This window comes from Cyrtonyx montezumae, unplaced genomic scaffold (assembly GCF_038088225.1).
Source record: "Cyrtonyx montezumae isolate F1298 unplaced genomic scaffold, pur_monq_1.0 scaffold_2, whole genome shotgun sequence".
Lineage (NCBI taxonomy): Eukaryota > Metazoa > Chordata > Aves > Galliformes > Odontophoridae > Cyrtonyx > Cyrtonyx montezumae.
The window spans coordinates 66,316,774-66,342,297 of record NW_027071936.1 but is presented as its reverse complement, the minus strand read 5'-3'; the positions used below and the strand labels follow the sequence as shown (position 1 = coordinate 66,342,297).

At 44.2% G+C, this 25,524-nt stretch overlaps 1 protein-coding gene across 2 annotated transcripts in view; it reads left to right on the top strand.

The window, feature by feature from the left end:
• Positions 1-17,585, top strand: part of SLC4A11 (solute carrier family 4 member 11) — an 86,936-nt gene extending 69,351 nt beyond the window's left edge. For both annotated transcript variants that reach the window (XM_065735988.1, XM_065735987.1), the window contains 7 exons: positions 1,653-1,902; positions 2,647-2,753; positions 3,889-4,057; positions 6,722-6,895; positions 11,616-11,811; positions 14,124-14,293; positions 17,160-17,585. In XM_065735988.1, coding sequence (XP_065592060.1) covers positions 1,653-1,902; positions 2,647-2,753; positions 3,889-4,057; positions 6,722-6,895; positions 11,616-11,811; positions 14,124-14,293; positions 17,160-17,223 — 1,130 coding nt within the window. In that variant the 3' untranslated portion in view covers positions 17,224-17,585. The remainder of the gene's footprint in view (positions 1-1,652; positions 1,903-2,646; positions 2,754-3,888; positions 4,058-6,721; positions 6,896-11,615; positions 11,812-14,123; positions 14,294-17,159) is intronic.
• The last annotated feature ends 7,939 nt before the right edge of the window (positions 17,586-25,524 follow it).

The following is a 25,524-nucleotide window of genomic DNA, read 5'->3' as shown; positions in this document are numbered from 1 at the left end:
CATCCTTCAGTATTCAGAGCCAGAAGCAGTGAACGCTTCAACCTGTTCTGTGCAAATTGAGGCAATGATCTTGTGTCCCAGTTTACCTATTTGCAGAACAGAAGTGGGAGTCCTGACTGGGCTGGATGCAGCTGTAAGGGTAGGGAGGAAATAACAGCAGAGTCTCTTACACAGCACACAATGCAGAAATACATGGTACGAAGGGAGGTCATAATTGGTTTGCTCCTTAATGGCAGAGGTTCTCATGATTGAAAGCACAATATTTTTCATTTTTTGCTCATGTTGAGAACAGCATGAAAAAATGAGAGGTGCTTGGGGTTTTTTGTGGAGTGGAGAAAGGTGCAAGGTACAGAATGCTATGAAGAGTATTCTGGACTGAATTTGCTGTATTTTTGTCTAAAGGAGATGTTCTTGCACTAAACTTCTGTGTTTTCCTTGTGAAGCCAGAAGGAATATTTTGCCTAAAGCAAAGAAAGGCACAGGGGCTGCCAAGCTCTGACATAGTTTCCATCCTTCCATATCTCCCTGTTGGTGCTGGGGGAGAGCAGCTGCTGTCTGCTGGCTTCCAGTCTGACAACATAGAACCATTCAGGTTGGAAGAGATCTTTAAGATTGCCACGTCCAACACATCCCACCATGCCCACTGACCACATCCCTCAGTGCTGCATCTCCATAGTTCTTGAGCACCTCCAGGGATAGCAACCCCACCACTCCATGGGCAGCCTGTACCAGTGCCTGACCACTCTTGGTGCATGTTTCCTAATATCCGATCTGAACCTTCTCTAGAGCAACTTGAGGCCGTTATCTCTCATCCTGGGAGTAGCAAGACTACAAAGGCCAACTCCCATCTCAGTTTTCACTTTTTCCTTGTGGTACCTCTAGGCTTTTACTCCAAAAAGATATGAAGTCATCCCAATACCTCATTTGTATGCTTGGAGCCAGGAAATGCTGTACAAATGGGAACACGACTAAATACTCAAGAGCAAGAGCACATTTACAACTGTTAATTACTTGTATAAATGACTCTTAACTGAGCTAATCTAATACACTTATGGACAGTTCCAGAGGCATTACTTTTTCACTTGTGAAGGTTTACTTCAGATGCTCTATAACTCTATTTCAATTTGCAGTGTGATTTTTAAATGTTCAGCCAGGTTTTGCATGTCATCGAATATATATCTTTGAATCTGGAGCAGCCCTGGAGGGAAAGTAATTACTGTGCATTGTGCAGCCCTCTTAAGGGTCTAAGTAATCAGTCTGCTCTTAATTTTTTTGGAGATGTTGATGTAATTTTTTAGCAGCTCGCTGAAATTTTATATCTGTTTATACTTAAGAGCAGTGATTCCAATGAGAGGAACAAATTCGCATAAATAATTAGCACCATAAGTTCTTACAGTTCATATCTGTTGCTTTAGATGAGTGTAATTTTTTACTTGGTAAAAGAAGTGAAAAGAAAAATCTGTCAAGTGCTGTCTTTGTAAGTGAAGCAGCTCTCCTGATTTGTTTTCTCTGGCTTGAGGGGTCGAGCTATAAACCTGGTGAAGCATAACGTTAATAATACTGCATGATCAAGCAAGAAAAAAACACATTATTTTACTTGCTCTGATTGTCACAAACCTATCCTAATGCTTGCCTGTTGGTTGTTTGTACAGTTTTTAAGAAATATTACTACCATGGGCGCACAGGAGACAGTTACTTGGAAAAAGCACGAACTGATGCTATTCCAAGCCTCGGCATCAATACCACCTTCTTGATGAATTCATCAGTGAGCAGATCCATGTCCCTAGAGAATCAAACAGGCACGCATGATGTGCATTATGGACGTGAAACTGCCGTCCTTAGTCTCATGTTGATGTTGGGTACCCTTTGGCTTGGCCATACGCTCTATCAGTTTAAGAAAAGGTGAGTTACTTTAGTCTTAGAGCTCAGACTACTGATGATTTCATATTACCTATGAAGAGTCACTAATGGTTTAGGTCCAAAATCTCGTAACTCGGTGAAATCAGGTGGAACTCTCCTATTAGTGACAGTGGAAGCCAAAACCAGACGTGACCTTGGCTGGCCACCTGGAAAATGTTAGAGCAGGACAAAATGTTCTGTCACTGACTGATGCCCTTCCGTATTTGATTTGGCATCACAGGTGAAATTTTGGAAAGCTTTGGATGAATCATATTGAACATTTGGAATTCTTGTAACTCTCCCCCAAGTAAGCACTGAACCGTTTAGCGGGCAAGGTCCCTGATGGTTTTAGGAAAGCCTATTGGGAAGATATTTTTGATGTGCTCTTGGAAGTCAAATGCCCACTTCTAATGGGGGCTTTAATACTGTTGCCTTTAAAAATCTTTCAACTGCCCAAGCAAGTGATTAAAACTGCTGTGGAAATCAGATGCCAATTGGTGCTGGGGGACCAGCTTGTGTCTTATTTTCTTGTTTCTGTCTGGGTTTTGTTTATGCATTCGTCAACCTTCAAAGATGATAGATTCCATAGGATTTAGGCTGAATTGTAGACTATTTTTTCACTCCAGACATCTCTTTAGAATGGCAAGATTGGACTGACTTTACATTTGTTAATGTTAACGCTGTCTGGATTGGGCAACTGTCCCTTCAGTGTGGTGTTGATGGAAGTTTTCTGTCTTTAAATTACAGCCCGTATTTGCATGCAAGAGTCCGTGAAATTCTGTCTGACTGTGCCTTACCAATTTCAGTTTTGACTTTTTCTGTTGTGGGTTCCTATATCTTCAAGGAAATTGAAAGTAAGTTGTGTTTTTATTCTTTGGAATACGAGGGGATGCTATCTGGTCTGCAATTAAAAAAAAGAGAACCTTGGCTACAAGGAAATAAAAAATAATCATCTATGTTCCCCCACATAGTATTTCAAACAGTGTGCATACTGCCTCCCACTCCTGCAGTTCTAATTTCATCATTATAAGTCATTTGAAACCGTAATCAAGCAGGACTGAGTAAAGTTTTCTTAAATGAGTTATTTCAGCTTGTCTTTTCATTTAATTACAATTTAAGTGTGCATCTCTTACAATAAAAAGAATCAACAATTTCTGGCAAAGAACAAAGGGCAGAGTAATTAGCAGGCAGGAAGGGTTAGTTGCCAGTTGAGCAGAATAGAGTTTGATGATCCCAGTCTGTCCTCTTTGTCTCCACTTGACGTTTTCCTAATTTAGGTGAAACGGTGCAGAGCATCTGGACAGTTTTAAGTTGCACTAGGAAATCTAAAAATGATACACCATTCATTGGCCACATAGATCAGCTTTTCCACATCAGGAAGTGATAATGGGGACAGGAATTGCATTGTCCTGTGGTGACGTGAGTGGGTGATGTGAGGAAATGTATGGAAACACATAAGAAATGTTTTTTTCTGTGATGACCATTCCATTCAGTTGGATTGCAAAGTGATGTGTGGCCATATGTAATTTACCCCTACTGATAGATTTCTTCCCCTGGCAGAAAGCAGGGGCACAGCTTGTTGCACATGGGCAAGTTTTACGTGAAATGCCTCTGTCAGTTGATGAGCTGAGCAGTAGGAGTCTACAGCTAGTTAAAAGTAAGAATTTCTACTCTAGAAAATGCTTTGTGTCTGTGGGAAAACAAGTTTTCAATTTTTTTTTTGTTTAAAACGTGTAATGCCTCACTAGAGCTAGCCATAACCCATCAAGTCAGGATGGTAGCCAAGCTCTAAGAGTATGGGAATAAACTGAACTGAAGCAGCCAGATGGGCCTGTCTTGTATGGCCTTCTGGCTCGCACATGCCAGAGCATCATGACTCATTTTCTGCCTTGGTTCCCCATAGATCATAATATGTTGTGAACAATTTGAGTCCTTGTAGATGGTGTGGCAAGAAGGCGTGACCTAACTTAGTTCTTCTCCTCTTTGCAGTGTCCAAATTTAACTACAACCCATCTGAGAGCTTGTTTGTGCTCGCTCCTGTCCAGTCCCTCTCCATTGGGTCGGTGATGAGTGCTATGGGGCTGGGGTTCCTCCTCTCAATGCTCTTCTTCATAGAACAGAACATTGTGGCGTCGCTCACAAACGCTCCAGAGAACAGGTAATGCTTTCAACCTTTTGGTGTCCTCAAGCCTCTTCCTAACCTACTGACTTGTAGCAGTGGCATCTCAACTAGTGCTACAACAACAAAAGGAAGTTGTTGTGTTACGTTTTTCACCTCGCTCCTCAAGTAAATCTATCTGTCTTCTGATAGCTTTATCCAAATCTAGCCTGAATTTGGGTCGTGTTCTTTCAAACCTGCTCATCACATCCGTGTGGACGTGCACACAGCTCTTCTCAGAATGATGCATGTTTGTAAATGTTGAGTCAGTGATCTGCATGAATATCATAGCCTCGTATGCTGCAGCTGGAAATTAGGACAGTGAAGCTATTAATCTCTAATTGAGAATGGGAGAGTGAAGTAAATTATATCTAATGTGGTTTCACTTTTATCTGGTAGATCTGATTTGTGTATTAAGATATTTCATTTGTTTTTCTTCCAATCACAGTCAGATGGCTTTGGAAACTGAATGTGTATGGCTTTCTTTCCAGAAACTACAGTGTCTCAGGGTTTTCCACTAACGTGATGCATGAGAGAGTTCTCCTTGTGTAATGCAAATTATTGTTCTCCACATTGCAGCTAGAGTGACACAATTAGAGGAAAAAAGACAAGCTCAAATTCAGTTATACTAATTTGGTTTTCTTTGACTACATGGTTATTCCTGTTATCTTGATTATATCACCCCGCTGTTCAGGTAAAGCATTACATAAATTTGTAATGTGAGTGGGTTGTCTTTGTCCTAGAACGGGTTGTTGTTTCCATTAGGGTGCCCTTAAGGAATGTAAAAACATTTTATATGTCTTTGTGGCTTTTATCCTAATGCTGTGTATAATGCTGAGCTTATGCTGATTGTGTGTCAGGGCAGGGGTTTGCAAAGGAGGAGAATAGAAACTGACAGCTTGTTCTGTGGTGACACAGCATAAAAATCCCATTGCCTATCACAGCCAAGTAAAGAATATGGTCTCTGGTGTCCGACCAAACGTAGCAATTTCTTCTTGTAGAATAAACAGGGAAAATGTGATATGTACCCGAAAGCACACTGTGCTAAAGAATAATCAAAACAATATTATTGGACAGTCCAAGAGGTAAGACTGATGGGATAGTATGAGAATAACCCAGGACAAGACACCTAGAACTATTGTATGTGTTGAGCTAGACAGAAGCTCAGAAGGGTGTATATACAACAGTCAACACTGAGAGACTGAGACATGTATTAAAATAATGCTTCTACTGAACATATGGCCTTTGTACACAGAAAACAGCAGATAGGACAAGCAGGTGATAACCCTGGGGAGCTGGGTGATGCCTTTGCTCTGAGAAATCAGCACATGGGCAAGGGCCATGCTTTCGAAGTGTAATCCAACACAGGAAGAGCGTACAACCCTCCTGAATCCCACCCTTCCTGCCAGCACCTTCCAACTTCAGAGGCACAGCACTGTAGACATCCATCTGACCTAGTCACCCTGTTGCCTCCTCCCTCAATGGAGGTGAACACTTCCAGTGAGACGTGTCTTTGTTCCAAAGCTGAATTCCACCCAAGATTTCTGCTGCTCAGATAATGACATCTGCTGCTGTTTTCACATACTCACAATCTTTTCTGTGCTGGATTAGTTGTTAGCTCCAGGTACACACTATCCTGGAGCAAGTCAGGTGGCTCCAAGTCTCTGAACTGATGTACGTTAAGATGCCTAAGTGATATCTGAGCACACTTTGTAGTTGATGGTGCATGGAGAGTGTTTCAGCTGATCCTTTACTTGTGTCTGAGTGGGCTCAAGTGCTGTCTTGCTCTGCTCAGAAACAGAACGATGACTGATAAACCTTTAACTTATGTATCACAGCCTGAGGACTGAACTTCCCCACCCAGCCTTTATCTAAACTTTATTCAAATCATTTGAGCTCACGGTACCAGGTGGGTGTTTGGGAAGGGGGCAGACCTTACTAAAAAATCATGAGGTTAGAAGAGGGTGTTAGCAGCTGTTCTCTATGAAGCCCAAAGTGATTGTGATGTGGATAATATCCTGGTTAGCCTTTAGTTTAAGGGAAACCATCCCTTAAACTAAAGGGGGAGGGCTGTGCTGCGTTAACTGAAGTTAGGAGCATATCTCTTGGGCTGACTAATGAGGAAGAGCTGAAGTTTAATGAATTCATGTCCTATTTTCTTATCATGCAGAAGCAGTAATTTCGGGGGATTACTGCGGTGTACTAAGAATGCACTCAGTTCCTGGGTCTGCCTGTGGGGAAAGAGGAATATCAGGGTTAGAAGCAAGGCTGGTGGGAAACCTCATTGTTGCTGGTTTGACTATCCTTGCCCAGGTTTCACACTACTGCCTGTGTCAGCTCTGTTAGCAGGAATATCTGTATATTTTTAATTGACTCAGCAATAAACAGTGGCAAAATGCTGATGCAATTCTTGTGGGCTGTTATTTTAGTGGATTGCCTTTTAGCTCAGTGTTGCTCTTTCCAGAAGGTGATTGCTTTGGGAGAAAGCTATCAAGTTTCATTACCATTTGTGTCCACGTAACGTTAGCTCTAAAACAAGAGGTGTGTAAAATTGCTGTGTGTGTGGAAGTGCACTTGGTTTAACGTTCAGGCTCAGGTTCAGCAATGACAGCCTTGCTGTTGTTAGCACCAGGTCTGATGGCTCTCAACCAAACCCCATTTCAGGTTGGTGAAAGGAACAGCCTACCACTGGGACCTCCTGCTTGTGGCACTGATTAACACAGGGCTGTCCATCTTTGGCCTTCCCTGGATCCACGCTGCCTTCCCTCACTCTCCAATGCACGTCCGTGCTCTGGCCTATGTAGAGGAGAGGGTTGAAAATGGACACATCTATGAGACGTAAGTAGGAACCACAGAGCTATCGTGGGTCTCTTTGGTTTGATTTGAGCTTTCCTTACCCTTTGGGTACAGGGGGATAATAGAGAATATGTTTGGGGTTCTAGCTGTGGTCTTTAGTGCTCTGAGAGATGAAGGTGGAGAGGAAAATGGACCGAAGCCACCTCAGCTGCCATGGTTTGTTGCTTTACTTCGTACCCCTTCCCTAGAGAGCTCATTTTAAAAGAGCCACCAACGTGCACTTTCCTCAGTGATTGGAAGCAGCCTGAAGGAATTCAGCAAATCTAGGTTTAGAGAGTCAGCCAATACTTTTTTTTAATTTTATTTTATCTCTGCGTGAAGCTGAAGAGATGTTTTGGCCAGACTTCTCTCGATATCTTCACCAGAAAAAATCCAGTCTGATTCATCGCATGGGGACCTGTCTAGTGGTTATTACAAAGAGTAGGAAAAATGCAGCGGTGTTTCAGGGCTGCCATAGTCCTCCACCATGCTTTGGAAAGGCAAGAGGTTTATTGAATTCTCTTTTTCTTAAGCAAAAACAGCTATGAAGCCATGCCCGGGTCACACCATTCTATTTAAGACAAGATCTTTTTTTGCTGCTCTGAGTTGTCAAATGCTTGCTTATCAGAGTCCTCTTTAAGAAAATAATTAAAAAATCCAATTTCTTATGAAACTTCCTCCAGAATAGAGATTATCTGGTCTGTTTGATCTCGATACATTACACTTGAGCGCTTTTACCTCAGAAGTGGTAATTTCCACTCCAAAAAATCACAAAACCATAACAACATGCCATTAGTTTTAATTATGCTATCTTTTTCTTGCCGTTTTCTGAATCTTCACTTCTCAAAAGTGAGACTAAGTGGTCATTTACTTTAGGGAAATGGTGTGGATCTGTCTCTTAATTTCAGCCTTGCCTTTGTGGTGTTATGTTCTCAGTGCCTGTTGGCCCAACCCAGCTGGGTATGTCTGCTTTCTGGGTTGCTGGTGGAGATTTCACACACCACATCCATTGTTGCTGTCCCCTGCAGTGCTTTTGCAGCACTTTGTTGGGATATCACTTCCTGGGCTCATGTTCCCATTAGAATGTGTTGGTATTGATTGTTCCCACAACTATATCTTTGCTTTGAATCAATGCTAAACCTTACATTATGAGAAGAGGGAAAAAAAGTAAATTTTGAGTTGCTTTAAACAGTTTTGTCGGCTTGTATTCATAGAATATAATCATTCAATTGGAAAGGACATCCAAGATCATCAAGTCCAACTTGATGGTCCACCATACCCACTAACCATGTCCCTAAGTGCCACATCTCCATGGTTCCTGAACACCTCCAGGGTGGTGACTCTACCACTCCATTCCCCTGAGCAGCCTGTACTAGTGCATCACCACTCTTTTGGAGAAGAAATGGTTCTGGAGTTCATGCTGTTTCTCCTGGTGTCTATAATCTCTTCTGTAATACATCTGCACTTCAGGAGATGCACAATTTTCCCTTTGAAACCCAGGAGCCAACCCTCCCTGTTGTTTTCTACTGTCAAATACCTTGTGGCTCTTACATCTTTTGCCACCCAGTTTTTATACTGTGTTCTGCTTTCTCCCTGGAAAAGCTCAGTTTCTTGTGCAAATTAAGGGCCTTCTGTCCTTGTCCTCTGCTCTGTCACCCACCTGCCCCCAAAATAACACGGGAGAGCCCTCTTTGGCTGCGTTAGCGTAGATTATAGATCCAGTGATTATCCTAAAAAGAACTGAGAGATGACCTAATCTCGCCAAGCAGTTTCCTTTGTGGTACTGCTCTGCCTCTGCATAAATGTGTGCTTTGAACCAAACATAGGGAGCAAAGACAGGAACGAGGGCTGCCTGCTTGTCTGAACTCCCTTTGAGACTGAAGCTGCTTGTTCTGTGCAGAGCACTGAGCTGTAAACAGAAGGCTCTGTGCAACACTGTCATTTTTCTTAGCTCTCCTGAAAAGGAAAACTTACTGTACCTCAATTAGAAAGTCAGGAGTTCTTTTGGTGCTGACTCCCTTGGCAGGTTCCTCTCCTGCACTCAAATCAAAGCTTGTGAGGATGATGGCATTAACAGAAATAAAGCTGTCTTAATGAAAGGAAAATTTTCTTTCCTATGGATGAACCACTTCAATTTGATGGGAATCTGACAATCTGCAAATAGGCACCTGGAGGAGGTAGGGAATGGCTAATCCCACGCTAACCATACTAAAGGATCCTAGGGAAAGGAGCCCAGATTATGCTCTATAATCTGTTAATTACATAATTCCCATTGCAGCACAGGCTTTCTGGGACGGCTTTCTCAAGGGACATACCAGACTCTGAGGTTTTTTTTTTTCCTTGTTGTCTTTACCTTGGAAATAAGAAAGGTGCCAGAGTTGGCAAAAGAGCATCTTAGGGGTTGGGTAAGTTCAGCTTTAAAAATATATAATTTGATGAATTATGGGCAATTCTGTTTTGATAAGGAATTCCAGACTACTTTATGTGGCATTAGCAGCAAGTGACAGTCATTGCAGAACCTGTATGTGATCAGATGCTCTTCAGTGCTGTGATTGCTGCATCCCCCAAGAGAGAGCAGACAGAACGTGATGAACTTCAAAAATCCATTACCAGGCTGCTGCTCTGGGCTGTTCCTATCTGTGCAGACTTGTCTCTGATTGAAATGTGCTAGTTTCATATCTAACTTTGATCCTGAGCTCTTCAACTTCCATCATTGCACTCACGAGGAGCCTAGCTGTCTTGTGTATGCTCTGATCTTTGCAGATCGTGAGCATCCACAGAAGTGGGGATGTGATTTATTCTTTTTTCCAGAATCAAGAAATGCTGCTTTGGTAGCTTGCCCAAAGAGAAAGCTAGGGGAACTCTTTCTGTACCTGGATGAACTAAATCACTTAGTGCATCCCTTCCCTCCTGCATTACTGTGACACTCAAGAGGCTTATAGTTGTTCTGATGGCACTAAAGTGGTCTGACTGCTCCCTTATTGGACTATCAGGTTAATCTGAAATAGCCTCTGCAGTTGCACTAAAGGCCTGCTTGTGTCTTTCTCTGTTCTGCAGTGATGCAGACCTGGAGGCTGTGCAAATGATGCCAAATGATATTCTCCAGCTGATGTTCCTGTTCTTCCAGAGCAGTTTGGAAATAACATGGGGAAGCAGTGCCCCTCCTCTGGCTTCTCCAGGCAATGGGAGGCTTGTCCTATTAGGAGACTTGTAAAGGTGCATTTGGAATAAGGAGGGCTGTGGTTTTGGCTGTTTAAATCTAGATGTGAGGGAAGAAGGGGGGTTCCACAGAGGTCAATACCTCCTGTGTCTCTTCTGCACATCCTCTTTTGGTAACCTTGGATCACACGTGATCTGCCCCAATACTCACTGAGGAACTGTGTCCTAAGCTGTCCTTAGGACTTGGTGTTCTGTTTGTAATATCCATTCTTCCTTAGGTCTCTTGTTAATTCAATGTTATCCAAGGGATAAGAGCAAGCCTTGGGCTGTTATGCTTCCCCTTGGTCCCTAAATGCAGGTGAGGAAGACTCCTTCATCCACTTTTCCCCCACAGCATCATTACATTCTTGAATGCACAGACAGATGTTCAACCTGACCCTGTTTAAAAGGAAAGCTCTCAATATTGAAAGAATTCACTGTGACGGAACCTTCTTTAGGACTGAAGGGATTGCAAAGTGTCAGCAGCACATGGAAAAGAGAGGAATGTTTTCATAGATCTTGTGCTAATCCTCAGAGTGCTTTGTGTAGAGGGTTAATAAAGAATGTCTTGAAGCCACTAGATGATGCCCGGAGAGCCTGTGACAAGAGTTTCACCTATAATAGGGGATTTACTCCCCGCCTATACTGTGGATTTATCTTCTAAAATATGTGTATAAATATAAATTACACTAAGGATCTCCTTTTTCTCTATAAGTGCTCTTGAGAGATGAGGGTTTTATTTCCTCCCATTGTTCTGGGCTTATTTGGAACGAGAAGAAAACAAAACAGCCCCTGAGCAGGCTCTGAAAGTTGCTGCATGCTTTCCTGTCCGTCTTTTATTCCTGGTTATTAAAAAAAGTGTTCTATCACTCTATAAAATTTGCATTAATGAATTACAAGGTCTGCACAGTAGCAGGCAGTTCACAGCACGACTGCTGTAATCCACAGCGGAATTGGATTTCTAGCTCCCTGCATAGTGCATTCAGTGTTCCCTCCTAGTGAACAAGGAGGTCTTCGCATATATAAAGTGTTGGTTCTCACTTGAGAATGCAGATCCATTTTTTTTTCTTTCCAAGAGGTTCTTTATTTCCTGTAGAAGACAAGGAGTTTTATCCTGGATAGAAGCCAGTTGCATATGTGCTGGGTAAATTTGAGGGAAGGATTCGTGCCCAGAAAGAGGATTCTTGCCTATTTTCTCGCAGTGTGCTAAACAGAATTAGTTTAGAGGGCAATTTAGTTCAGGGATAGGATCTGTGGAGCTTTTGGAGAAGGGGGAATTTGGCATTTCTCCAGGTGCTCTGTTTGAATTGTGGATTAAGTGCCTGGCCTGGATCCAGCAGAGCTCTCCCTGCTCAGTGTCAGCGTGGAGCCAGAAGTGCTGATCTCAGTGCGGTGGAGATGAGTTTCCCTTTCCTGTGTGGCACGTGTCCTCAGCTTACTCTGAGCTGCAGGACCTGGTAATAAGCTTACGTGGGTACTTGGGGTTCTTATGCTTCTCCACTAATTCCTGTATTCCTGCTTCCAGGATTGTGAGCGTGAAGGAGACCCGGCTGACAAGTCTGGTGGCAAACTTCTTGGTTGGCCTCTCGCTCCTGCTCCTCCCTTTCCCTCTCCAATGGATCCCAAAACCTGTCCTCTACGGCCTCTTCCTCTACATTGCGTTGACCTCCATTGATGGGAATCAGCTCTTTGAGAGGGTGGCTTTGCTGCTCAAAGAACAGGTAATGAATACTGCTGCACCAGCTTGGTGGAGTGATTAAAGCGGGTGCTGGAAAGGGCTGCCCAGGGAGGTGGTGGAGTCACTGACCCTGGAGGAACATTTAGATGTTGTGTTTGAGGAACGTGGTTTAGCGAGAGCTTGTTGGTGACAGGTGGGTGGTTGGACTGGATGATCTTGTAGGTCTTTTTCAACCTTAGTGGTTCTATGAAGTCATGTTTACAGGCTGGGACCAGCCAGTGCCAAGAGCTAATGTGGTGTGGAAAGCTAGGTGTGCTGGGAATGGGCTTACCCACAAAATTTACATTCTCATGAGGCTGGTTTCTGTCTTGATCTCCACTGATTTGTTTTCCATCTTCTGCCTGCACCTTGCATATCCATTTCACCTTTCTCTGCAGAGAGGGAGAGAGTGAAACGTGATGTCTCTAATTGAGACTGACTGCCACTGAGACGTGAGCAGGAGAATTCTTCTGCGTTAGAGCAGATGAACAAGTGAGAGAATAATGCTGTGTCAAAGAAGAAAAGTGACGAGGTTATTGTTGGGTTAGAAAGAGGTGATAGCTAAATGATTCAGAGAATTGCACCTCATCTCATTTCTTTCAAATTTTGCATAAATTGCTTTCTGCCTTTCCCTGCTGTGAAAGCGTTGGAGTTCTCTCGCTTGGAATAGTTTCTCAGATAATCCCACTTTTTTGTTTGCCCTAGAACACCTTTCTCCAGGGGGCAAGAATGAGTGCATGGACAGAAACTGGAAGAGCTGTGACCAGGGAAGTCCTGCCCTGAGCTCTGTAGAGCACAAACACATTAATATAACACATACATTCAAACACTGCCTGAGAGAATTGCAGACACTATTGCCCACTGCATGTGGGATGCTTGTCAGTCTTAAAACCCCCCTGGTGTCTGTCAGCTGTAGTGTATGTGAATCTTAAGAATAGTTTAGGGGAAAAAAAAAAGGCCACATCTATAATGATGAAAGATCTGCTTGCAGAATCAAAAATCAGTAAAGGTCATTTCTGCCTCATTTCATACTTTCATCTCAACCAGTGCGAAGTATCATGAGATAGTATTTTAAACTCAAAATGAAATGCCTTGTGCTATTGAAATGCTTCTGATGTGGGATGAAAACAAATCTGGAAGATCTGCTTTCAAGCCATCTATATGACAAGTGCATTGAGGCCCTAGTTCACAGCGTGGGCAGTACCTGGGAGTAATAACAAGTCTCCAGCTCACCTTCCCTTATGTAATAGGTCAAGAGCTTAGCAAAGCTGGTGTTTGGCAGTGTGCTTCTGCTAATCTGTGTTGATCCCTGATGTTACATCTCAGAGGTTAAAACTCTGAAACCTGGGTAAAAATTACCTTTGTCATGGCAGTTTTTTTTGAATGGAGGTTGAGTAGTTACGTGGTTGAATAGTGATGTATGTGGAATGCTATTTCTGGTGCCAATACAAATTCTGTGGAATTTTCCAAGCTTCAGCTTGGAAAATTAAAAAGTAATCTTAAATATGGAACTCTCACTTTTCTGGAAACCTTTTAATGAGTCATGGCACAATCTGAAATCCATCGAGTCTGTATCAGTGCCAGCAGACAGTCGCTCATACTCTTCATTGATGTATAGACAGTGAGTCAAAGCCTGTGCTCAGACATGAGCAAGTAACTGTCAGAAGAAACCACGAGTGATATTTAGCCTATTAATGTCACTTTTTCCTCTTTGTCAAAAACGGGTAGTTCATGTAAGTGGAGAATCATTGCAGTTGGAGTCCAGGCTCTTCCAGCACCTCCACAATCTCATCTCTTGCTGTTCCAGTACCAAGGGTTCAGCTGGAAAGTGGCACCAGGGCAAGCATAGTCTGATCAGCAGGAGGAAGGCTCTAAAAACAATGAAGAGCTGGGTTTCAGGTGCAGAAACAAGTGGTGGGACTGTTGGATGAATATTTCTGCTTCCCATCACCCTCTGCACACCCCCACAGGCACTTCATGTGTTGCTGCAAAGCCCTGATAATCCTACTCAGGGGAATCTCATTACTGTACTTATCAAGATATTTTCTTGCGCTCCAGATGCTCCCTGAGGCAATCTTCATTGTATGTTATTTCTCCCCCGGGGTTAATAGTGCCCAGTCATCTTCTGTGTGTTGTTGCCAATGCTATCAGTTTGTTGCATGCTTTAACCCTACAAATCCTACGTTCAGCTCTTGAGCACATTAGGGACTATTAATGCACAACGTGGTGTAAGCAGGCTTTAAGACCCTTGTTCTGAAGCCTGCACTCACAAGTCCAGGTTGCTGCATTTCTAAGATGCCATTCTTCTCTTCCCAGACTGCTTATCCTCCGACACATTACATCCGCAGAGTCCCCCAAAGGAAGATCCACTATTTCACAGGCTTGCAGGTCCTGCAGCTCCTCATCCTCTGTGGTTTTGGCATGTCACCATTGCCCTACATGAAGATGATCTTCCCGCTCATCATGATAGGAATGATCCCAATCAGGTAAGAAACTTTTCCCAATGAAGCTTGGCTGTGTTTTTTCTTCTCTCCTATGCTTTTCGTCTTCCAGCTGCTGCAGGCCTGAGTGGTTAAGGACATCCAGTGCTCTCCTGAGTAGCCAGATCTTGAAAGATGATGATGGGTTGAGGAGGGATAGCATGGAGAGCCTTTGATGCTAAGCGCTGTGCAAAGGGATGTGGTCTGGTTAGTCACCACCTAGCTGGCAAAGGGGGGGTCTCCCTTTGCAGTGCCTGTGAGATGTCTTCCTGAGTTGCTGCAGTCTGAGCCTTTTCTCTTGGTACTGAGAATGCCCCTTCTTGCTTTGCATTCTGATTTCCTGAGACCTGCACTCAGGGCAGAGCTGGAAACTTTCCTTTGCACCATATGAATGTAAAGAGGAATCCTCATCTTTTATGTAATGCTGGGATGCAGTGACCTTACAGACAACCTGTGCTGCTGAATGCCATTATAAATAACCAGGTCAGACAGACCTTGTGAAGTCTTGAAAACATACTCAACATAAAACCACAAGAACCCCACGATACCTTGCAGTCCTCATGCAGTGATAGAATATCCCGAGTTAGGAGGGACCTGTAAGGATCATCAAGTCCAATTCCTGAAAGAGAATCACTGAAGCTTAATTTCTTCCTAATGTTCTTTGAACAGTGACCGTCCATCATCCTTCAGTTAAATCATTCGTGCTTTCTTCTCCATTCTTTGGCTGTAATGAGAAGCCATAATAAGATCTTGGATGGAACAGATCTGTTTCCAGTGCACTTGAATACTTTTAGGCCTGTATGGCATCCAGTGATATCTAGTTGTCTTTGAGCTGACAGTGCTGGAGGTTTGCCATCTGATACAGAAGCTCGGGGTTACCAATGTGATAATCTGCAAAGGCAGCTATTGTTTTGGCAGACCTCTTGGCTGCTGAAGGTGGACTCAGTTCTTTCCAAAACAAAAGCCAATGCCAGCTGCCCTGTCTTTCAACAGGATCCCAATTGGAGCTATTTGTGCTGGGTGTTGGAAGGTGAACCAAACAGCAGGGAGCACTGAAATGATTGCTCCTATGATAGGAGTACCTCGCCCACCATTCACATTGATGGCACTTGGGATGCCTGGTGTAATGGCTGGCAAATAACTTGTGGATGATGGGTTCTTGTGGGATTTCCAAGCCTATGCAGTGTATCTGAGTACAGAAGAGAAAACTCAGGGCACCCTTACCTAAATATTCAAGTAACACATATTGTAAATTACTGTGGAGAGTGCCGTGTCAAAGAACCTGAATTTCTTAGAGCAAGATAATGAAATGGTGCAAATGCATCTTTTTTAGAGTAAATAAGGCACTGTCATCTTATACTACATCTGCTAAGTCGTTTCTTTTTCCAGAGCAGCTTTTTCCAAATAGCATTTGTAGTTAGTCCTGCTGCTAAGGGGTAAAGTGGTACTACCTGGTATAGAAACTTGCTCTCTGCTTCCTTCTTCTGAATTCCACACTGCCTTCATGAAATGTCTGTGGGCTCCAGCTGAGAAGACTGCACTGTGATGCATAGCTCTGTAGCAAATAATGACTTTTTCATGAAGATCTGGCAGATGAGGCAGAATAGAAGAAATTCTTTCTTTAAAAGAAGCAGAGGGAGGAAGAGGAGAATAGCCAGGGGTCAAAGTCAAGGATCAAACCCAGCTGAGTGAGTCACAGCTCAGTGTCCCATCCAGAAAACTTGCCATATGGTTTGCTTGTCTCAAGGCTGCATTCCCTTCCTTCCAACTGCATTAAACACATGCTTTGCGTTGTCATTTGTTGGGTCCAATCTTTTCCAGTGTCAGTGTGAAACATAACTGATTTCAGTGACTTACTATTGCAGTGGAACAATCTGTTGGGAGAAAATGTGTTGTTTTTTTTCTTTACCCAATTCCCAGCATTGAGCCAAAGCTGTGGAGTATCTAGTTTTTGGTTACACTCATATCCTTGCCCCTGGGGCACTCTTAAGGTTGCTCAAAGAAGAGTTGTCTTTTCTAAATTGTTCTTCATCTCTTAAAATGGCTTTCTAGTACTGTACCCTGTTAGAACAGCTGAAGAATCGATTCCTTCTTAAACAAAAAGAGTGACAAACTACTAATACACTAGGATTTGTTGAGAGCAACTTCCTACCACGTTCTTAGTGGCTTTCTTTTCTCATCCAATACATTAATTCATGAAGATGTTTATGTAAACAGCCAGCCAACCCTTCAAAATAGAAGAAAGTAAGGGAACTGGGGAATCACCACCTCCATGATCAAGTGGGTGCTAAGTGCCAGGTAGGCATGGAGCCTTACCAGCAGCTGGAATGTAACTGCTCTGCTCAGCTTCTTGATCTCAAGTCTTGCTTGGTATGTTTGGTGCTTATTAGAAGACCGACTGAAGCTGCTGGCTTCCCATTAAAACTTCTTTGTGGGGAGAGCTGGAAAGAGCGACCTGGTGTACTTGGAAGGCTGAGGAAATAGAAGATAAATATCCCTTCTGTCCTAGCACTTGTACCAGCCCTGAAATTTTGGGAAGGGTTTCTCCTGTGAGCTCTCAATGCTTGCTGCTGATGTAGTTGAACTACTGGATGCAAGGCTGCAACAGGTATGGGTTTTGTGTTGGGAAGCTGTAGGGAGAGCACTTAAGAAAATATAAACTGGATACAAATGGGCAAGTAGTCTATCCACTGGCACACTGGGGACAGCAGAAAATTATTGCCTGCCTCCCCAGCATAATCCTGTTATGCTGGGGAGGCAGGCAGTACCCATAATCCATAATCTGTGGACAAACTGAAGTAAGACTTGGGACAGACAAACAAAGCAGTTGAGTTAAACTGGCTCTAATGCACTCTCTCTGGTTCATTCTTAGGTATAACCTGCTCCCTAGAATCATTGAAGCCAAGTACTTGGATGCTATGGATGCAGAGCACTGAACAAGATCTGCTGCATGCAGGGCTGTGGGGATGGCTCTTCTGGAGTTGGAAGGATGGGGCATCTTTGCTGAGGCATAGAACAATCTATCTGCAGTTCTTTCTTTCACCACTTTCTTTCTGCTCTAATATGGCATTGGTAATGCACATATCGAAGACCAATTGAGCACTGAAGTGTCAGACCAAAACAGCCGTGGACTTGGGAGGCCAGTGATCTTTGGAACTGAGGCAAGAAAGCTCAATGGAAATCCCCCTCTTCTCATCCCAAAACTGGAAACCCCAAAGAACAGCATGCCATGCAGTTGGAGCATGCATTCAGAGTTGTCATGTGTTCCCTTGTTTTGAGGGGTGGGGGAAATCCCTTGTTTGCATCACGTCCCTTTTTTCCAAAGCACTATAAAGACAGCAGCTGACCCTTTTACAGAGTGACAGTCCTATTTTGGCCTTTGAATTCTGTTTCCTATTAATCCAGTATTCCCAAATTGTTATCTCAGGTGGGATGGCCTCATGGTAAACCATTGTCAGGGGAAATGTCTGTCTGTGTCTTCAGACTCGTTAGCAGAAGGGTTGGGAACAAGTTAATTTGTACTGCTACAACCCACAGCTTTGGATGAGTATTTCATTCCTGCAGATGACCTGGAAACATTCAGAAGTTGGGCTCACGTGGTGGTGTTGGTGGATCCACATCTGGGTCTGAGCTACTTGGGGAATTTATTTTGTCTCTTTCTAATTTTACCACTCGGTAATCAAACACAGAAGTGTAGCTTTGCACAACTGCAGCAGCCTTGCTCGCACCCAGGATCAGATGCTGATACGTGTCAAGGGGCAGTTGTGTTAATGATTGCATATACATATGTACAGTAGTGCCTATGTGTACATATATACATATGGATTCATGTATATATTTTGCATAGATGTTCAAATGGGCCTGATTCTTTCAAAATATCAGAAGTGTTTTGTGCAATCAGTGTTACCTGTGGTGTCTTGACCATATACTTGTTCTCTGCTTTAGTGTTGCTTTTTCTCATTTAATGTATGGTCACTTCTGGTTTTCTTCCTCTCTGAAGCTGCTTGTTTTTACTGTGTTTTTTCATCTTGCTTTATTCAAGGCATCTCTTTGTTTTCCTCTTCCCATGGCTTGAGACCTTCATCATTCTGTCTTGACGGTCTGATATGTGAATTTTGCATTTAATTTTAATGTACAGCATGCAATGAAAGTTCTCCTCCTTTGCCTAATCAATATTTGTTGGTCATTTCATTGTTTCTGTTCTGTAACTAATCTCCAATTTTTCCCCTGCTCCCAGACATTATATTATATTTCTGGATGAATCTCACTTCTGCAGTCTTTTATATTTCAGTTTATTTAATTTTGCTTGTACAGTGGTCAGTTTTCTTATTTGAAGTACTGTGAAACCAGCTGCCCTTTAGTTCAGTGCTTGCCCATTGCTGCACGTTACAGGTAAAAAAAAAAAAGTTAAGGAAAACGTGGAGCTCTGAAGATATCAAACTTTCAGAATGAGGGGAGGGGAAATTGTTTTGCAAATTAGCAGAGAAATGTTGCTTGCTTGCTCAGTTCCCTACAGGTCGGGTGTTCCTCTGCATGGTGAGGAAGGCCAGCTTTACAATGAGGGAGTAGAGCTGCAGCGAAAACATCTCAGCACATGAGCAGACTGAAGCCACTGAAGGTTTGGTGTCGTTGTACCAGGTGGTATTTCATCTCAGTGTAGCTACCTGTGGATTTAAAACACGTATGAAAAGGGCAATTTTCTTGTGGGATCTCTTCATCTTAATGAAAGAGAACATTACAAGCGTTGCCAAGAGCAAGTGTTCCCTTGGGGGCATGGTCACTACATCCCAGGGCTGTCACAGAGCAAGCTGTCAGCTTTCATAGCAAGCCAAGCAGCAGCACAGCCACAGCATTCTCGTGTGAATGCTGAGAAGGCTCCAGGTCAGGGTGACACTCAGTAGGTCAAAGCAGGTAAACCATCACACGTTGGGTTTTCAGTCAGTTCTGAAGGCAGCTGAGGTAACTCATGCCGTGTCTGACCAATGGTGTCATTTCTGTGTTGAAAACACTAGTGGCTGTGACCGTGGTCTTCATGTAGAAAGAGAAGGTGGGCAGTCAGCAAACAGGATTTTGGGACCATGTAAAGGCAGAGGTGGTAAAAGCACCTCTGATCTCTAGTCAATGGAAAAAGGTGATGGCAAACAATTAAATACTTCTTGTGGAAGAGCAACTGCACAGGCCTGACAGTGCTTAAGTGTGTTTTTCTTGTGGATGGTAGACTTAACCAGAAGCAGAATGAGGAGCTTTAACTTAGGGTTGAGAAAGCTATTACCTGAAGGTGTCCTGGGAGTGGGGGATGCTGGTGTCTCAGCTCTTGGCTGGGAGAACTCACCCTTCAGGGTAGTTTAAACTGTATTTGTGGGTGGAAGGAGGAGATGATGTGACTGCTGGGATGTACCTCTGGTCCTCTTTGAGGAAGAGCAGAGGCCCTGGATGAAATCCCCTCCAGTGCAGAGCAGCTTAGATGAGCTGGTTACATGAGTGTTGCAAGAGAAATTTGTTTTGAGATGTGTCCCCCAACCCACTGCTCACAAGGACCAAAAGCGTCTCTATGTCAATTTGAAAATGTCTATTTCAGAGTCAAACGTAGTTGAATATGGCTTAAAATCCAGATAACGGGGGAGTTCAGTAGCCACCACAATTATTGGGGTGGGGTTTTATTGGTCTTGCTTTACCAGTATGAGTTCAGTGTTTGTGTTTTCTCAGTAGCATCGCTAGGATTCTGTTTTGCAAAGTTTTCCTTTCTACAGGGATGCGTGGGCCAAAGAATCGAGTGATGGGGAAATCAGCACAGCTGCACAAATGAAGCTGTGCTGGTTTAGCCCGTGCAAATGTTTTGCACCCATGTCTAAACAGATGGGGTAGTGGAGAGATGTGGGACTACGAAGGCCTCGTGACTATTGGTGGAGGGGTTGCAATGGTCCTGCAGAGGATTTTCCTCCCACACGAGAACCTTTTCTCTTGTTCACTTCTGGTTTTGCTGACCTAAGTGTAGGCATCTCCAGGGAGTAGGCTAACTAGGGAAGGAGGGACTGTTGAGAGTTGATCGAGCACTTTAATACTTCTGTGAAGGTTAAGACAATTAGAATGTAAAAGAAGTTTTATTATAAGCTCTTTATATACGCACAATGCTATGTATAACTGTTGCCAAAGAGTTGGGTTTGAAGGATGTTGGTAGCTATTGAGAGAGTCCATGATGCTCACCTGGAACCACAAAGGTCATAGAGTGCTTCTGAAATAAATGGATTTGGGGAGTTACCTTTTGTCAGTTGCCAAAGCTATTGGAAACTGGGAATAGAATACATTTCTATTCTCAAATTTGTAGTTTTTAATCCTTGCACTGAATGTAGGAGCTAGAAATTAGCTTGATAATTAAAACTGGATTTATACCTGAATAGTTTTGTTGGTCTGAGACTCATTTTGTTGCCTTCAAAGACGTGGTTGACGCGCTGAAGTATGGAAATGGTGGTTTCTCCATGTAAATGACGGGAAGTTGGTGAAACACAGACTGCTGAACAGGCAATATAGCACTTTCTGGATTGCTTAGAAAAGCAAGCGTGACAGCTTCACTAACAACAACCCCCCACGTTCTCTGGCATCAACATTTAAAGCTACTAATAAATGTCAAACTCGAATCGGGTGATGTGTCGAGGCATCGCTGTGATAGGGTTGGAATGGAGAAAACGAATTCAGCTAGTTTGTGCCATCTGGTGAAGTGTTTCAACATGAACCCAACAACCATGGGATGTGATGCATCGTTCCGAATGACCTGTGTGAACTCAGATGCTCTGAAAACAAATACAGTGGATGGTCGCCTACCCATATGCTGTGCTTCAAACAGTTATTCCCACGAGGTCCCCATCCCCAGCTGTACCAAAAGACTGAAACAGTTTGTGAACTTGTGCACGTTGCATTTGACTGTGTTCTCTGCACCCCTTTGGGGAAAGAAACAGAACAACGAAAAGCATGTGAAGTTGGATTGCACTTGGAGAAGGATGTTGGAGGGGACCTGAGGCGTACCGTGCCACCAAGCTCCTTCTGCGTAGATAGTTAATGGCTGGCAGACTGGGATCTGCCTTCTCAGCTGGGACATGTTCATGCTTTTCCTTCATCTCGTTCACTGTTTTCTGTATTTGTCCTTTGGTATGCTTTTTTCCCCTTTTTTAACCAAAAATGGTCTGACAGGATAAATGAGAATTGGCTCAAATCCCCTTACTCTTGTTCATTCCTCCAAACCTTGAGTGCGAGCTGCTTCCGATGTCATCTCCTGACGCAGCTCTCATCTTCCCCAAGCCCTCCTCTGGAAGCTCTCTGGCATCCCCAACTGCAGGAGTGCTGCCAAAATGCTGAGTGGGTATTTTTCTCTGGAGAACACGAGCCTGTGCTTGAGCAGCAGCATGGCAGAGGCTGCTCCCTTGGGGCTCGCTCCGCTGTAATAGGCAATTAGGAAGGATTTGTAATTGTCCTGCTGTTGTGCTGTCTTCTGCATCTCTTTAGTTGATTACTTTATGGCACAGTGTTCCAGTTGGGCTGTCGTCTTTTTCATCTGTCAGGCTTCCAAAACAACTTAAATAGGCGGTATGGGAGGGGTTTACCCCGTTTTCTATCTGTGCTGAGGCCTGTGGATGTTAGAAGAGAATAGCCTCCTCTAATTGTTTTCATATCTAATTAAGGCATTTAAATGCCAGCCCTGTCCATTATACTACTCTGGCTCTAGTTGCGGAGAGCAAGCCATCAATATGGTGCAAGGAGCAGGCATACAAGGGAGCTGCCCGAGCGCGTGCTTGAGAACTACAAATTAGCACTTTCCTCTTCAAGCCTGTGTGTGTTTTCCTTCCAAGCAAAGACAATCCTTGGCTGTCACTCTCTCCCTTGTAGAAAAACTCTGCGTGAGCTTGGATCACTTGGCACAATTCTGATGCTGCATTAAATATTAAGAGCGTGTCCCGAGGGACGTGCTGCCTTCTGCTCCCCATCTGCATCTCTGCTGCAGAGATCTCCTTGCAGGAGGAGGGGACGTGTGTGGCATCTCAGTCCTCCATGTGATGCTTCTTGCTGCTACACAAAGGCCATCAGCATCCCTTGCTTTGCCACAGGTGGGAGTCCCAAAGTGATCAAAAGGGCAAAGTGCTGGGAAAAAAAACAAACCAACAGTTGGCAATTAAGTTCTCCCTTTCTCGACCTGAGCTCTGCTGGCTTTTTGCTTCTCAAATGACAAAACAAAAGCTCTCTGGTAGCAGTGGAGCTATGTGATCGGGGCTTTGATGAGAACCAGTGTATCAAATTCAGCAGCTGGAGTATAGGTTTCAGTGCTCAGGAGCGTGCTGGTGGGCTGTGATCAGCTGTCTCTGCATCTATCAGCAACCATCAGTGCTTCAGCATCAAATTTCCATCCGTGTCACCGGATTGGATGACTTGGGCAGCTTCTGCCCTCGTTCATATGGGCAACCATGGTCCTGCCTGATGGAGCAGGCCTTGTGTGGTCCTGCCTTGATGTGCAGCCTTTGACACGGACACCTGAGTGACACAGCTGGCCTTTAGGAGTAGTTGGCTGTTTTTCCTCTTTCATTTCTTCTAAAGCATCTATCCGTGTCATCGTGTATTTCTGAGCTTCTCAAATCTGGGACCACCGTGGAGTCCCCTCCCTACGTGGGTGAAAGTGTGATGCAGCTTCTGGAGAGCAAGAAACCTGTTGTGCTGTTGACCCATGGAGGATCTCCGCCTTTGTGCATTTGGTGGAGCTGCTCTGTTACTTTCAGAAGTGTTTCCCCTCTGTTTTCCTCCATCCTCACCGATGTGGAGCTGCACCTTGTTCCCACACAGGTATTACCCTTAAACCAGGAGTTGTCTTGAAGTAAGTCAGCTCAGCATCTGCAAACCCTCCCTCCCCCAGTGTGTGGTCCTACATCAGTGTAAGCCAAACCCTTTTCCCCTTGGTCCCACCTGAAGCAGGGGCTGCATCTCAAGTGCTTCCTCATTTCCCCCAAAAATCAAGGTTGGAAATGTCTCATGATCACCAAGTCCAACCCGAACCCATCCCCACCACGTCCCTCAGTGCCCCATCTCCTGCTGCGTGTGCCACGTAACAGGTTAAGCATCTCTGGGTTTGCTGTCTGGGTGGTTTCTGCCCCAGGTTGCTGGGGAATTATTTTAAGTGAAGGAAAGCACATGTTGCTATTCATGGAGGTAGGACCTACAGCTCTTACTAAATACGCTCTCAAAGCACATGCCTCTATCTAGTGTTGCTCTTACAGTGGATGATTTCTTTTGATAAGAGTTGCTTGGGACGGGGGAGGGGAAGGAGAGAGGGAATTCCTTTATTGTGTAAGGAAATTGTCTTTAAAAACAAAATAAAAAGAAATATACTGTTTATATATTTCTACTTTGTGCCTAATCGGTGTCCTTTATTTAACCTTCAGCTCCCAACACAGCTTGGATCTTTGTCCCAGTGCAGATATATGTATTTCTTTGGCTATTTGTAGGAATCCCTGTAGCTGAAATATAATTCTCTAATAATTCCCAACGCTTGCAGCATTTGAGCATCTCAACTGGGAAAGTAAATAGATGTGTTACCTTGTAGGTGGAGCCTGGGCAGCCACAATAGGATTGCTTCCTGTCTTAGGGCCTGATTTTTTGCTGTGAGCCAAGAGCTGGACGTGATGGTCCTTCATGGGTCCCTTCCAACTTGGGATACTCTATGGTTAACAAGGAAGAATAAGAAGTAACTGCACCTTTCAGCTGATGCAGAGTCAAGACCCGGCTACCACTGCCTTTATGGCTCTGTCTTCATTGGTATTGCCCAAATTGGAGATGAACCCAAGCCTGAACAGTTTCTCTCCAGTTCCTTGTAGTCCACCAGGCTCCTCAAGAGTCCTGTACTGCAGATGTGGGGCTGTTTGAAGGTGAATGTGAGCTGAGGTTGAAGCAAAGATTAGGACAGCGTGAGCACGGTGGCATCCCGTGCAAGGAGCCAGCTGTGCATCTTCCTCTGGGCAGAGGACCAGTTCTGTCAGCATGAGCTGACAACTGATGTTGCTGACTCTTTAAAAATAATTTACATATGCATATGGACAGGCTGCAGGGGGGAGAAGGAGTGAGAGGTGATTTCCAACCACCTGTACTCAGCAAGTGATTCATCCTTCTTGAAGCAGCACACAGCTGTTACCTGGAAGGTAAGGTTAACTGAGAGCTCTTCCCAAGGACTCCTTGGCTTTGTGTGACCCTCTCAGCTGAGAACTTAGCAATGATAGAATAGCTTCTGAGGAGCCTTGAGGCATCTCTACCCTACTGCCTGGGTCCTAGAAACACTTCTTGTTGGTTTATATTGCTCAGCATGAGAACGACCCCAAATTTTGAGAACCTCAAGGGCTTTGTGCTTGATATGAAGCTGCCTGTGGTCCAACTTTTGCAAAATGACTGGAGAGCCAGAGCATGTCCCTCCTGGTGTGTGTCCTGGGCATGTAGAATTGAATCATAGAATGGTTTGAGTTGGAAAGGCCATCAAAGGCCATCTGGTCCCACTCCCTGCCATGACCTGGGATGCCTACAGCTCCTTCAGGTGCTCAGAGCTCCGTCCAGCATGACAGGGGCTGATAGTATGGTGGTGATGAGTTGACAGATCGACTTGATGACCTTTTCAAACCTGAATGACTTTGTGTAAGTAGGCATTCCCGCAGTAGTAACCCATCAAAGAAAGCCTGGAAGCCCTGGGCTCATCTGGACCCAGAGAAGGGTCTCAGAATTGTAAAGATCTCTGGAGATCAAGTACAGCCCCCACCCCCTAAAGCTGGTTCCCTAAAGCAGGTTGCCCAGGAAAGCATCTAGATGTGTTTCAAATATCTTCCAAGGGGACTCCACCATTCCTCTGAGCAGCCTGTTCCAGGGCTCCATCACTTTAAAGAAGTTCTTCATGCCCTTGGTGAAGGTGTAGCTCTGGATGTTCCTCCTGGGTTGTTAAAGCCAAACTCTGTGGGTGAGTCCAGTGGTCCAACGTGATGTTCTTCCATGTGTGAGGCTGCAGTGATGCCTGGGAATGAATGAGCTAACAACCAAAGCAGATGGGCTCCCTGGGGAAGGAGAAGCCAGCTGCTATGCAGACCTTCATGCGTCAGCTTGTGAATCCAACAGCTCCTGAGGGAATCCTTGCCTCCCCTGTGGTCAGTCCCTCAGCTGTCATCTTCCACCCCGTGAGGACCAGGTCTCAGCCAGGACATCCTACAGGTCTGTAGTGCCAAGTG